Source organism: Clupea harengus, chromosome 11 (genome assembly GCF_900700415.2).
Source record: "Clupea harengus chromosome 11, Ch_v2.0.2, whole genome shotgun sequence".
In the NCBI taxonomy this organism is placed as follows: domain Eukaryota; kingdom Metazoa; phylum Chordata; class Actinopteri; order Clupeiformes; family Clupeidae; genus Clupea; species Clupea harengus.
Genome location: NC_045162.1, coordinates 18,538,255 through 18,552,123, shown reverse-complemented (window position 1 = coordinate 18,552,123; position 13,869 = coordinate 18,538,255). Strand labels below are relative to the sequence as shown.

The window sequence follows — 13,869 nt, the reverse complement described above, 5'->3', positions numbered from 1 at the left end:
ATCAGACGTGCATTTCCCAGTGAATGATTAAAACCAGCACAGAAGAGAGAGAGAGAGAGAGAGAGAGAGAGAGAGAAAGAGAAAGAGAGAGAGAGAGGAAAAAGACCGAGGGGAAAGGGACCGAGGGAGGGAGGGAGGGAGGAGGGAGGGAGGGAGGGAGAGTGAGAGAGAGAGAGCTCTGAACACCAACACCAGCACTTGGTGGTTGGGGGTCAGGGTTTCTCCTTGAGGGCGCTCCAGTGCAGGCTGCTGCTGGGTATGCCCCCATTGCCTGGCACAGACAGGGGGGAAGTTTGGGAAGGCGGGGGAGTCAGGGTTTCTTGAAGAAGCCGCCACCACTACTGGAAGACTGGTGGGAAATGTGTGGTGCTTTGTGGACGGAAGTTCCCGGGCTTTCCCAGAGCCACACGTTCCCAGTGTGAAGGCTGCTTGAGTCACGTCGATGCAAAGCACCCTGGGAAATGATTAGGGTGTGTTGTGATTTTTGTTGCACAAAGTAGATGATTTTATAACGTCTGGTTCGTTCCCTGTGTGTGTGTAGGTGGTGTTTCTGCCCAGCTTTGGCTGCCTGTATGTAGATGTGAGTCATCATAGTGGCACAGTCATCCTCACCCTCGCACCTGAGAGCTGTGCTGGAACCATCATCAGTCAGCACCACAGGTACACATTCACACAAACACACACACACACACACACAAACACACACACACACACACACACTCACACAGACACACACACACACACACACACACTCACACACCCCCCCACACACACACAAACACACAATATTAAGGCATCACACACACACTCACCACTCACATCATCACTCTTACCTAAAACAACAAATCAATCGTCTCGACTGTATACCACTGGCCCATGAAACCACATGTTGTTCACTGTTAACACCTCCTGGACTTTTATGATTCACTGACACACACACACACTCTTACTCCAGCTAGCGCACTAATCTTGAGAAACACTTTAATTAGTCGGCAGCAGGGGGCAGCACTGATCGTCGTTAAACACTCAACACCCCGGAGCCAATGTGGCTCTCATTTCCTGTCACAACACTCAAGCAGCCACTCACACACTCCCTCACACACTCCCTCACACACTCGCTCACACACTCCCTCACACACTCTCACACACACACTCCCTCACACACACTCTCTCACACACTCTCTCACACACTCTCTCACACACTCGCTCACACACTCGCTCACACACACACACGCACTCACACACTCTCACTCACACACTCTCACTCACACACTCTCACTCACACACTCTCTCCCTCACACACTCACTCACTCACTCACTCCCTCACTCACTCACTCCCTCACTCACTCACTGTGCTGCTAGTGACAGCAAAGGGTGGCTGGAGGGTAGGGGCTCCTGCTTTCTGCCTCTGCCACTCTCTTTCTCTCTCTCTTTCTCTCTCTATCTATCTATACCTTACATTCTCTCCCTCTCTCCTCAGGTTGTCCAAGCAGTCTCTGTCGTTCCGTGTGCTGCTGAGCGAGGTCAGTGTGGCGCTCTGTGATGACATCACCAGCCCGTCCGGCTCGGTGGAGTTGCTCCGCCTCACGCTGTCTAAGCTGCTGCTACACCACTCGCCCTCCGACCTCTCTGCCGACCTCTCGGCCGACCTCCTCACCACCACCTCCTCCTCTGCCTGGGACCTCCACCCAGACCCCGGCTCCCCCGTGCCCGGCTGGGGTGGCAGCGTGCTGGAGCTGTACTGTGCCAATCTGCAGCTGGACAACCAGCTCTACACCCGCTCCAGCTTCCACTTCCCCGTGCTGCTGTGCCAAGACCCCCGCACCGCCGAGCCTCAATCCTCCTCTTCCTCCTCTCCCTCTTCCTCCTCCTCCACGTCCTCTGGCGCCCCCTGGAGCTCGGAGGCCAACCCCCTCCTCTCCCCCCACGCGCTGCAGGCGTACCGCAGCTCCTGCTTCCTGCGTCTGGCGATGGCTCTGGGCCCCGACCTCAGCCTGGAGACGGTGGCCTTCCAGCTGCAGCCCGCGCGCGTCTACCTGGAGGACACCTTCGTCTACTACGTCAAGACCCTCTTCCACTCCTATCTGCCCGAGTCCGCCTTCAGGAGCGGGAGCAGTGGGTCCCCGTCCTCGTCTTCGTCCTCGTCCACCACCACCGCCGGCCTGCCGGAGGACGTGGTCCAGGCCACCCAGGCGCTGGTGTGGCCCCTGAGGCTGCAGAGACTGACCATCCAGCCGGTCAGCCTGCTGGTGAGCATCCACGCGTCCCTGAAGCTGTACATCGCGTCGGACCACACGCCGCTCTCCTTCTCCCTGTTTGAGCGCGGCCCCGTCTGCACCACCGCACGACAGCTGGTGCACGCGCTCGCCATGCACTACGCCTCAGGAGCTCTCTTCAGAGCAGGTGAGAACACACACACACACCTACAATCACACAAACACACACACACATGCACTACGCAGCGTGTGAGAACACACACACACACCTACAAACACAAATGCACTACACACACCTACAAACAAACACACACACACCTACAAACACACACACACACACACATGCACTACACCTCAGGAGCTCTCTTCAGAGCAGGTGAGAACACACACACACACACACACACACACACACACAAACATGCACTACGCCAGTGGTTCTCAACCGGGGGTACGCGTACCCCTGGGGGTACGTGAAGGCAGTCCAGGGGGTACGTGGGATTTTTTAAAGATATATTTAAAATAAGCATCCATTCAAAAATCCTTTAAAAATAGTTATTATACGGCTCTTCAGAATGTTCCAAAAAGTTCCGTTGATTTGTATGGGCCATATGTGGGTTAAATGTCTGCGTTCGTAGGTCTGTCATTTCTTGATATTCACCGCTGCGAAAAGTTTATGACCGCTGTCATTGGCAATGGGTTTTGTGCTTCTAATTCGCATCTTTCATATCAATCCGCAAGTAGTCCTGGTAATTTAACGTAACGGAAAGTAATTGAAAGTTTAAGTCAGAAGGTGGGTTGCTATGCATTTGCGCGAAGAACTATTTTTTCTTAGCGGAAATCACGAAATGGCAACAAAATCATTAAAAAGAGGTATTTTGGAGGAATGTCTTCTATGGTTTTGGCAAGTAACCGTATAATAAGCGGGATATTTGTATTTATTTCAGTAGGCCTAGGTTCGTGCGTGTGGGTGTGCCTGTGAGCGTTTGCGCTGATATAAATTGATATTACTATTGCTCTCGTGTGTGTGTGTGCCAGCCATGTGTATTGATCGTTGGAATGGAATTGTTGGAATTACTATCTGAAGTACACACATTTCTGATTGAGCACAGATCTCCCCATGCCACCTTGTTCCAGGACACAGACTGGCTTGCAAAGATGTGCTATCTGGCAGATATATTCAGCAAACTGTACGAACTGAATATGTCTCTGCAGGGAAAAGACACCAGCATTTTAAAACTGTATGACAAGGTGGGTGGCTTCCTGAAGAAAGCAGAGCTTTGGAGAAGAGCCTCTGCACAGGGGGATTTCGCCTGCTTTCCTCAGGTGGATGATTTTCTCTGTAGTGAGGATGTGGACAGAGCTTCAGTCAAGTTGCTCATCGTGGGACATTTGACTAACTTGATTGAAAATTTCCATTCCTACTTTCCTGACATGGAGGAGAAATCTAAACAGCTGGATTGGGTGAGAAACCCATTTCACTTTTCCGAAAACAAACGGAAGCAAGCTACCTGTCACTAATCAGGAAACACTCCTGGAAGTGTCATCTGACCGTGGCCTCCAGATGAAGTTTGCCACATCCACACTCACACAGTTTTGGGTGTCTGTGAAGCAGGAGCACCCTGACCTAGGACAGAAAGCTTTGGAGCAGCTACTAATCTTTGCCTCCACATATTTATGTGAGGCCTCCTTCTCTGCAATGACTGATCAAAACAAAGCAGAGAAACAGACTGTGCCTGGAGAAGAGCTTGATCACAGCAGTTGCCGCCCTGCCACCAAGACTGACAAAGCTTCTCAGTGAAGCACAAGCACAAGTTTCTCACTAAAACTCAGTTCAATGCAACAATGTTCAATGTTCAGTGTTGATAGTTTAATAAATCAGACAATGATGGTATAGCGCTGTATATTACATCTTTTTTTCAATAAAAAATGCTCTGCGCTGGTTAGGGGGTACTTGGCTGAAAAAATATTTCACAGGGGGTACATCACTGAAAAAAGGTTGAGAACCACTGCACTACGCAACAGGAGTACTCTTTAGAGTAGGTGAGAACACACACACCTACAAACACACACACACACATGCACTACGCAGCAGGAGCACTCTTTAAAGCAGGTGAGAACACACACACACACCTACAAATACACACACTCACACATGCACTACGCAGCAGGAGCACTCTTCAGAGCAGGTGAGAACACACACACACACCAAACGCACTCTCATGTGTACTCTCACTCTGTAGTTTTACTTCAGGGAGCTGTTCAAATACACAAACATTGGAACATTTTAGTTTTACTACATAGCACTACACACACACACACACACACATATGAATGAGTTTCATAATAAGTCTCTCTATGGAAAGCTGTTCTGGTGAGGGGGTTCATGCTGTTGCACACACAGGTTTGGAGACACGGGAGTGACACATTCCTCTCCCTGCAGCCCAGTTCTGTACTTGAGCCCTCTCCTGTGGCACACACACACACACACACACACACACACACACACACACACACACACACACACACCTTCCCTAACATGTGAAGCCCATTAGTGACTTTCCACTGGACACACCTCATCTCATGACTCCTCGTCGGTCCCATCATCCCTCCCTGGCCCTGTGGAGCCCAGCTATCTCACACCAAACAGCCCGCCTCTCCGTGCCCATATCGCTGTCCTTCAGAGAAGGGGGGGGGGGGGGTGTCTATAAAGGCAGTGGAGTTGAACTGAAGCAAATGGAGAGCGTGACGGATCCACACCCCCTGGCCACCACGCACACACACACACACACACACACACAAACTCTCTCTCTCACACACACACACACACGTCTCTGCCTGAGAGAGCGCCCTCCTCCTGACACTCAACACATGGAGCTGATTAACACACACACACAAACACTCACACACACACGCACTTGTACATGTACAAATACACACACAAACCACACACATGCCCTCACTGGCCAGAGCTCAGGCCTCGTTAGAGCCCTCATCTATGGCTGTATATCATCCTATCAAGTCCTCCTTTTCAGCTTTGCCTGAGCTGCACACCATCATGGAACTGATTCAGCCCACTCGCATGTCCTCGGCCATTACTCCTGCCTCTACACGCATGGGTCACTCACATCCTTTCTTTTTCCGTGCTGTAACGGCCTTACCGACCGCAGCTGAAGTCCCATTCTCTCACCCGCACACACACACACACACACACACACACACACTCTCTCACACACAAACACACACACAATGAGGGAGCGGATGCTTCGTTTACGAGGAGATTGGCGGGGTGGGAAGGAACGACCTGTTAAAAGGCTTCGGTGGAAGTATGGCCATGTGATTTCTTTAGTAATGCTCTTCACAGCTTATAAATATCACCCAGCTGTAGCACCCAGTTTACGTGTGTGTGTGTGTTAGAGAGGTGAGACGCTAGATCTCTATAAATCCAGCCTTAGTGAGTGAGTGTGTGTGTGTGAGTGTGAGAGAGAGCGAGAGAGAAAGCCTGCATGTCGTCCTATATGTGCACAGTATATGAAAGAGAAGCTTGTTTGCTTCTGTACTGCTGATCATATGGAGACACTCATAAAGGCCAATACATGAAGGCTACAGCATATCTGCGTTTAGCTACGTATGGGTTCTAAGTGTTTCTCTGTGAGACTTTTTCTCATGGTGTGTGTGTGTGTATATACTGAGAGAAAACTAGACAACACCAAATAGTGTGTTATGTGTATGCCTATCAGAGAAACAACATGAACCTGACCTGAGTGTGCTTGAGTTTGATGAAAAGCATAGGTACGTTTCTATGGTGAACTATTGTTATAAATTATGTGCAATTATTATAACATGTACAGTGTACGTAGTGAGTGTGTGGTGTGTTCTCCTCAGGTTGGGTGGTAGGTTCACTGGAGATCCTGGGCAGCCCTGCCAGTCTGGTGCGCAGCATAGGGAACGGCATCGCTGACTTCTTCAGGCTGCCCTACGAGGGCCTGACCAGGGGCCCCGGGGCCTTCGTCAGCGGCGTCTCCAGAGGGACCACCTCATTCGTCAAACACATCTCCAAAGGTACCATTTACACCCTCACCCACTTCTGTGCTTCTCTCTATAACTCTGTCTGTCTATCTCTCTCTATCCATCTTCCACTGTTGCAGTAAAAAAAATCACTTTTACACATTTCCAATTATTGTTTATATTGTGTTTACCAATTACTTCTCTCCCCCCCCTCCTCTCTCTCCCTCCTTCCCTTTGTCTTCTCTCTCTCCAGGCACTCTGACCTCCATCACTAATCTGGCCACCAGTCTGGCACGGAACATGGACCGCCTGTCTCTGGATGAGGAGCACTACACACGACAGGAGGAGTGGAGAAGGCAACTACCAGAGAGCCTAGGGGACGGACTCAGACAGGGCCTCTCACGCCTGGGCATCAGCCTGCTGGGTGAGGACACACACACACACACACCCACCCGTTGGGATGGGTGAATGACAGTCAGTCATAACCTACTGAAACACCTTCATTCATGGCTCTTATACACATTCAGTAGGAGTACGAAGAGTAATACTAGATATTGTGTCATCAGGAAGTAAGCATATCGGTTACACAGCCAATATTATATGTGGAGTATATATGAACTCAGAAGAAGGTCTAATGACCTAAAGCCCCAAACAGAGAGGAGGGTGACCAGGACAGGGGTACGTGAGGACAGGGGTACGTGAGGACAGGGGTACGTGGGGACAGAGGTATCTGAGGACAGGGGTACATGAGGATAAGGCCTGTACATACTCCTAATCATTAACTCACCTACTTACCTACATACCTACTTCACTGACGTTTGTCATGTTACCTACAATCCAACATTGCTTTATTAGTGCAAATTTTGACAAATAAATCCTTATTTTTACACACACGACACACGACACACGACAGGAGATGTGGAGAGGACGGCTACCAGAGAGTCTAAGCATCAGCCTGCCCAAAACACACACATGCCCACTATGCATATAAACAAACACACACACAGTTATAACTGATCTATGTTGTTCTGTGTGTGTAGGTGCCATCGCAGGCATCGTGGACCAGCCTATGCAGAACTTCCAGAGGACATGGGACATGCAGAGCTCAGCCGGCAGCAAGGCCAAAGGAGTCATCTCCGGCGTGGGGAAAGGCATTGTAGGAGTTTTCACCAAACCCATCGGTGGAGCAGCTGAGCTGGTGTCACAGACTGGATACGGTGAGTGTGTGTGTGTGTGTGTACCTTTGAGCATGGGTGGGTTTTGCCGTGGGTGTATTTGCTAAATGCATGCGTGTGTGTGTGTGTGAGATTGAAGGCTCTCATATGGTCGCAAGGCATTCCCTTCAAAAACGCCTCTGTTCTCTGCATCCAAAATGTTGCTATTAAACCAATACACATTCACATAACGCCAAAGCACCACAGCATTGATTACACATGGTCATAGCACACTTCAGTGGCCTCAGTGACCAATACAAGCCAGGGATTGATCTTGTTGTGTGTAAACGTTTGCAGCTGCGTGTGCTGCGTATGCTCTGGCGTTTACGCCATGTAAACGGGTCAGGCAGAGGGATGCCGTGTGATGATGATGCGCGGCATGTTGCCGAGGCCTGACTGATAAATCATGTGCTGACACGGAGCAGGCCTCGGACACACACCCTGACTCTGACGCAGCTCTTACATACCAGCTGCATTCCATCCGCGTGAGCAAGCGCGCTCACTGAGCACTTTATGTAGGAAACGCGTGAAGAAAGTGCATATAAAACTGTACCAAGCCATTTTAAATGGGGATAAATCAGTGTTAATTGTCCAGCTTGAGGCCACTTTGTAGTGAGCTGCAGTTGGCCGGAGAGATGTGCGTGTGTTTGTGTGTTTCTTTGCTGTGTGTGTGTGTGTGTGTTTATTAGCTGTACTCTCAATTGAATAGGGCTCTTGATGGAGCCACTGAAAGGCTGAATGACGTACGTGGGCTGTCTCTCTGAAGGTGCTCAGGGGTTTATGGCTGGTGTGTGTGTCTTTGTGTTTAAGTGTGTGTGTGTGTGTGTGTGTGTGTGTGTGTGTGTGTGTGTGTGTGTGTGTGTGTGTGTGTGTGTGTGTGTGTGTGTGTGTGTGTGTGTGTGTGTGTTAGCTGGTCGCTGTCACAGCACATAAAGAGTAAAGGGGTGTGCAGTGCAGTGCTGTGTTAAGAGGCTAAGCTCCCCCAGGAGCCCACACTGGCACACAGTTAGGTTGCCGTGGCAACACTTACCCTGCTAAAGGAGGCTGAGCACATAAACATGCTTATGTCTCGCCCACATACACTATACACTAACTGCTATACTACACAAACCTACTGGCTACTCTCTGTGGACACAGACACACAAATTAATACACACACACACTTTCACAGAGAGTAAGAGAAAAACAAGGAATGACATGACACACACATCGAAAGTACACAGGATTGTGCACATGGATATTCATAAATGTACGCTTTTCTTCAAAGGCAATCACTACTATTGTACACACACTCACTGTCACAGTGTGTGCGCAGTGTGTGACCGAGTGTGCGCACACACGCACACTCACATCACTTCATAAACAGGCACGCCATTAACACAGTATAGAATAGATCAAGCGGACTCTGGTATGTGTTTCACTTGCCCACCCTCAACCCTCTTAACCTCTTTATGTCTCACATCAATGACATCATCACTGAGGGCCGCCACATGCTTTACGAAGTGTTTAAACCCATGACATCATTGCTCTCCAGTAACAGGAGGAGAAAGATGAGGCAAGGAGGCACGCAAACATACATTTATGCTAGAGCAGTAGATTCCTGTAGACACACAGCTGTAGAACACATTTCTATTGTGTGTGAACACGCTAACTTGTGTTTTTGATTCTGACTCATGTGTCAGTTTGTGTGTACATGCTTTGCACTAGTTCGTCATTCATTGTGTTTGTGTGTGTGTGTGTGTGTGTAAATACTTTTGCTGGGTTTTATTGTGTATTTATTTGTGTGTGTGTGTGTGTGTGTGTGTTGACAGGTATCCTTCACGGTGCTGGACTGTGGCAGCTTCCCAAACAGCTCTACCTAGCAGTAGAAGTGCAGGCGGCCCAGGCCCCCAACAGCCACCTCAAATATGTCTGGTAAGACACCCCCATCTGACCTCCGACCCCTCACCCTAACCTCTCCCACCCCCCTGAGCCTGGCAGACCCATGGCACCACGCTCAGGCAACTGGGCCAAATCAGCAACTGGGCCAAATCAGGGCCGGACCCCCTCCACTGGCCAGCCAGGGCCCCTCCTGAGAAGCATGAGTGCCACATGAAAGCAGCCTGCAGGAGAGCAGCACCAGAGCCCTCTGTGTGTGTGTCTCTGTGTGTGTGTGTGTGTGTGTGTGTGTGTGTGTGTGTGTGTGTGTGTGTGTGTGTGTGTGTGTGTGTGTGTGTGTGTGTGTGTGTGTGTGTGTGTGTGTGTGTGTGTGTGTGTGTGTGTGTGGCTGTGAGTGCGGCTGTGAGTGCAGCCAGCTCCTACATACACGCACCCCAAGATCCTATCCAGACATAGTTCTGTGTTTTAAGAAAGACTGTGTGTGTGTTTTTTTTTTTGCATGTATGTGAGTTTGTGGTCAGGGTTTAAGTTAGGATCTGTTCGTTTACTGGACGTGTTCTATCCTGCACAGCTCAGCCATACCCCATGGTCTCTAGAGCCGCCATCTTGACTTTCTACAGCAATCCTCACTTTAGCCGCAGTCTGCTCAAAGTTCCCCTCTGTTAACGGGAGGCTTGTTTTGTCACTGTTGCCATGGAGGAGGTTTTATTTTCACTACGCATCAAGACTAAATACTCAGTCCAACCCCCATTCACATCAGATTCTCTCATGGTTGTCTCTCGTAACATATATTTGGTTCTGTAAGACCAATTGAATTGAATTGAGCTGACTGCCACCATGGTTCTCCCTCCCGCAGGAAGCTGCTTCAGTCTCTTGGCCGTCCGGAGGTGCACATGGCTCTGTGTGTGGGTCTGGTGAGCAGCTCCGGGCAGGAGCACGCCGGGTGTCTGCTGCTGACGGCGGAGGTGCTGTTCGTGGTGAGCCTGTGCGAGGACACCCAGCAGCAGGCCTTCCCCATCACGGAGGTCACCTGCCAGCAGGACCCCCTCCAGCCCGGGGAGCTCACACTCACACTGCAGCAGCAGAGGGTCAGCAGTGACAATGAGGTAGAGCGCACGCGCACACACACACACACACACACACACACACACACACACACACACACACACACACACACACACACACACACACACACACACACACACACACACACACACACACACACACACACACACACTGCAGCAGCAGCAGAAGAGGTTTAGCAGTGACGAGTTAGAGCACACATATGCACGCACAGACGCGCAGACACACTGCAGCAGTTTAGCAGTGACGAGTTAGAGCACACACATGTATATATACACATGCACACACAGACACACAATCAGAAACATTCACACTGCAGCGGCAAAGAATCCTCAATGATACCAAGGCTGAATGTGCAGTGTACACTTCCACACACAACATCCAGTCATTAGCCACGAACTGTGTAGGATGTGTTAATAACCTGCCGTTTTCTCTGGTCAACAAGATGGCAGATGCAGTAGAGATGGATTGGCATCTGTTAACTCTATTGCATGTCTTTCTCCTTCTCCTTCCTCTTGCCTTCTCTCTCCTCGTCTCCCCCTCCCCAGGCCGATGGGGGCCGTGAGCGTCTGTCAGAGCAGCAGTACCGGAGGCTGGTGGAGTACGTGACGCGTGTGTCTCAGCACCTCTCCCCCTCCACCTCCAGCCTGCAGCAGCAGCACTCCCCCGTCACCCTGGCCGAGCCGCCCCCAACCCTCACCAAGTCCTACCGCTACCTGGTGGAGCCCGCGCACGCACGTGTCTTCGTCTACAAGTTCACTACGGTCAAGAACAAGGCCCTACGTGTGGGCTTTCACTGACACATACACTGAGACACACACACACACACACACACACACACACACACACACAGCTGACAGCCACCACTGATGGCCTTATTTACTGGACCGATGGGCTCTGTCTGAGAGAGCGAACTATATATGCACTGCGGTCAAGCCCTGACCAGAAGCATTTAGCAGGAACACCAGTTGAAGGGAAAACGGATCTCAGTGCTACCTGCGATTTGTGGACGGTCTGGCTCGAGCGTGAGGTATGAGGAGTGCAGGTGGAACTTAACTATGTAAAGGATAAAGCTGCCCTGGTAGTGGATGATTCAGGACCGGATGCCTCCAGGACTCGTGGGCTGTGGAGGAAAGGCTTTAGGGAGAAGCAGGAGAGTGTAGTGGGCATGTGAGGAGGGCTGAGGGATGTGTGAGCAGGAAGACGTGAGGTTGGACAGATGGAGTGTAGTGCCCACACCACTACAACAGGATGGGAAAGGGAAAACGCGGGGTGAATTGTATTGCATTTCATTCCGAAATAATGTACACACACACAGAGAGAGTTTCATGCACGCTAGCACTAACATACATACATTCACAAAGAGGCCTTTCATTTCCATGTATTTATTACAGTATCAGAGCTGCACATTAGCGCGTCTAAGTTTAGCACAGTTAGACCCCCCTCTTTATAAAGCAGACTGTTCGACTGTTGAAGCCAGGCTGTGGCTTCATAAACTCCAGATCTATGGTGACCGAACTCCCCATCACCCCCATGAATTATTCTAGAACACTCAACAGAGAATGTAGAAGACAAGAAACTAAGACGTTGGCTGGATAGAAATCTCTAATGTACAGATCACCTCACGCTGAGTCTTGTGTTCTCGTGCCCTTTCAACACTAACAGCGGGGGAGTTCAGGAGGAGGAGGAGGTTAACCAGGGTTGGTGCTCAGTTCCCCTTCAGATGTGTGTCAGTGTCAGCATGTCACCTCTCTCCTCCTCTCGCGTTGAGATGGTTGTCCTGTGCGTTTAAACTTCGCCCGTGCTTCAGCGTGAGGAGCCCATGCCAATGTTTGTGCAATAAGTGTGTGTGGTTAAGGCTCGTGAGTCTGCGCGTCCTGGCAACCAACCAAAAGCTGAGTGAGTGTATTCCTGGGTTTTGTATATTTCCTTTTTAGAAGACGTTACTTAACTGATGTTTGATTTTTATTTGTGTATTTTTTTTAGATGACATGACCTAACTGACGTTTGATTTTTATTTGTTGTTGTTTTTTTTTCATTTTTGTACTCATTCGTCTCTGCCAACATTGTCCTTTTGCTAAAATAATGTTTTAATATTAAAAAAAAGCCTTTTTACTAGACCCTGTCAACTTTGTGGAGGAATCATCCTTTTGTAAGCCATCTGAAGCATTCGCAATGCTAACGACTGATGTATCAATAATGAAATATATCATTCTAATAAAATATTTAATTAACCTGATTGTCATGTTTTCCTTCCACGGAAACCGATATAGAGTATGTCGTCACGAGGCATCTCACACCGCACACAATGTCATTTTCAGTTGCTGCTCACTTTTAGGCAGAGCGGCCAGGCGTCTCCACTGGGGGACGACAGAGAGCAGGCTCCTCTTCAGAATGGCCCCCCTCTCGCCTTAGACCCTCAGGCAGACGTCAGCGGCCTGAAGCACAGTTGAACAAGTGAATCAGCTCCTGACAGTCAATGCAACCTTATAAAGCAGAACTGGAACATAAATCATGTAATAGTGAGTCTCTCCTGCACCTGTTCAGTGTGTGTGTACCTGTGAGTGTGTTGGCACCAGTGGCCTCTGGTTGTGTGTGTGTTCTTGGTGTGGTGGCAGGGTTGGGGCCTGGGGGCCTCCTACCGACCTCTGACCTCAGGCTGGGGGTATACAAGGAATCTGCAGGACCAGGAGGGGGATACAATTATACAACATGCACAAACACAGACAGATGAACATAAACACACACTCTTGCAGAGACTGTTTCGGTAAGCATGAACACCAGCGTTCACACTCACATATAGACAGACTATGACAACCAGAAATACCAATGAACACACACACACCATACACACACAGCAAAGACACACACACACATACACATCCTGCTCTGACAGGACATAACACAAACACACAGCCTGCTTTGAATAGCATTAACATATACACACACCCAAACGTCTATGGCAACGAGCATGCGCACACACACACACACACACGTGGCAGTGGTGGGCATTGTGGTGATGATGATGATGACCAGCTGTATGTGCAGGCAGGGCCCCTCCTGCGAGTGCCATTAAAAAGCCATTGGCAGCACGCTCCATTTAGCGCCCAGTGTTGAGTAACGACCCGAAGAGGCTCATTCAAGCACTTTATGTATTTTGGAGTGTGTGTGTGTGATGGCATCTGTAAACCCTAACCCACAGGTGGAAGACTACATGTGTGTGAGACACATTACAGTATATGAGCCTTAAAAATGCCATCACCCACACACAGCCCCGTGTGGCATTTGTAAACTGTGTGTGTGTGAGAATGATGGCATTTGTGAGACCTGCCCCACAGGTGAAAACACTGTCTCTGAGTGTGTGTTGCCTTTTCCTACCTCTTCCTGTGCTAAAGGAGGCATGAGCTTCTTCCTGCAGCATCTGCTTGCGTATCAACACAGACTCCCTCTCCAATGCTGCCATGTACTTGGAG

General features: G+C 49.8%; 1 protein-coding gene across 1 annotated transcript in view; it reads left to right on the top strand.

Annotated features, from left to right (window-relative positions):
- The window catches only part of LOC105896139 (vacuolar protein sorting-associated protein 13B), a 338,344-nt gene extending 325,714 nt beyond the window's left edge, over nucleotides 1-12,630 (top strand). Inside the window, 8 exon segments of the mRNA XM_042709212.1 lie at nucleotides 542-660; nucleotides 1,481-2,403; nucleotides 6,099-6,275; nucleotides 6,475-6,645; nucleotides 7,262-7,438; nucleotides 9,247-9,349; nucleotides 10,170-10,419; nucleotides 10,945-12,630. Of these exon segments, the coding sequence (XP_042565146.1) occupies nucleotides 542-660; nucleotides 1,481-2,403; nucleotides 6,099-6,275; nucleotides 6,475-6,645; nucleotides 7,262-7,438; nucleotides 9,247-9,349; nucleotides 10,170-10,419; nucleotides 10,945-11,196 (2,172 nt within the window). The 3' untranslated portion in view covers nucleotides 11,197-12,630.
- The last annotated feature ends 1,239 nt before the right edge of the window (nucleotides 12,631-13,869 follow it).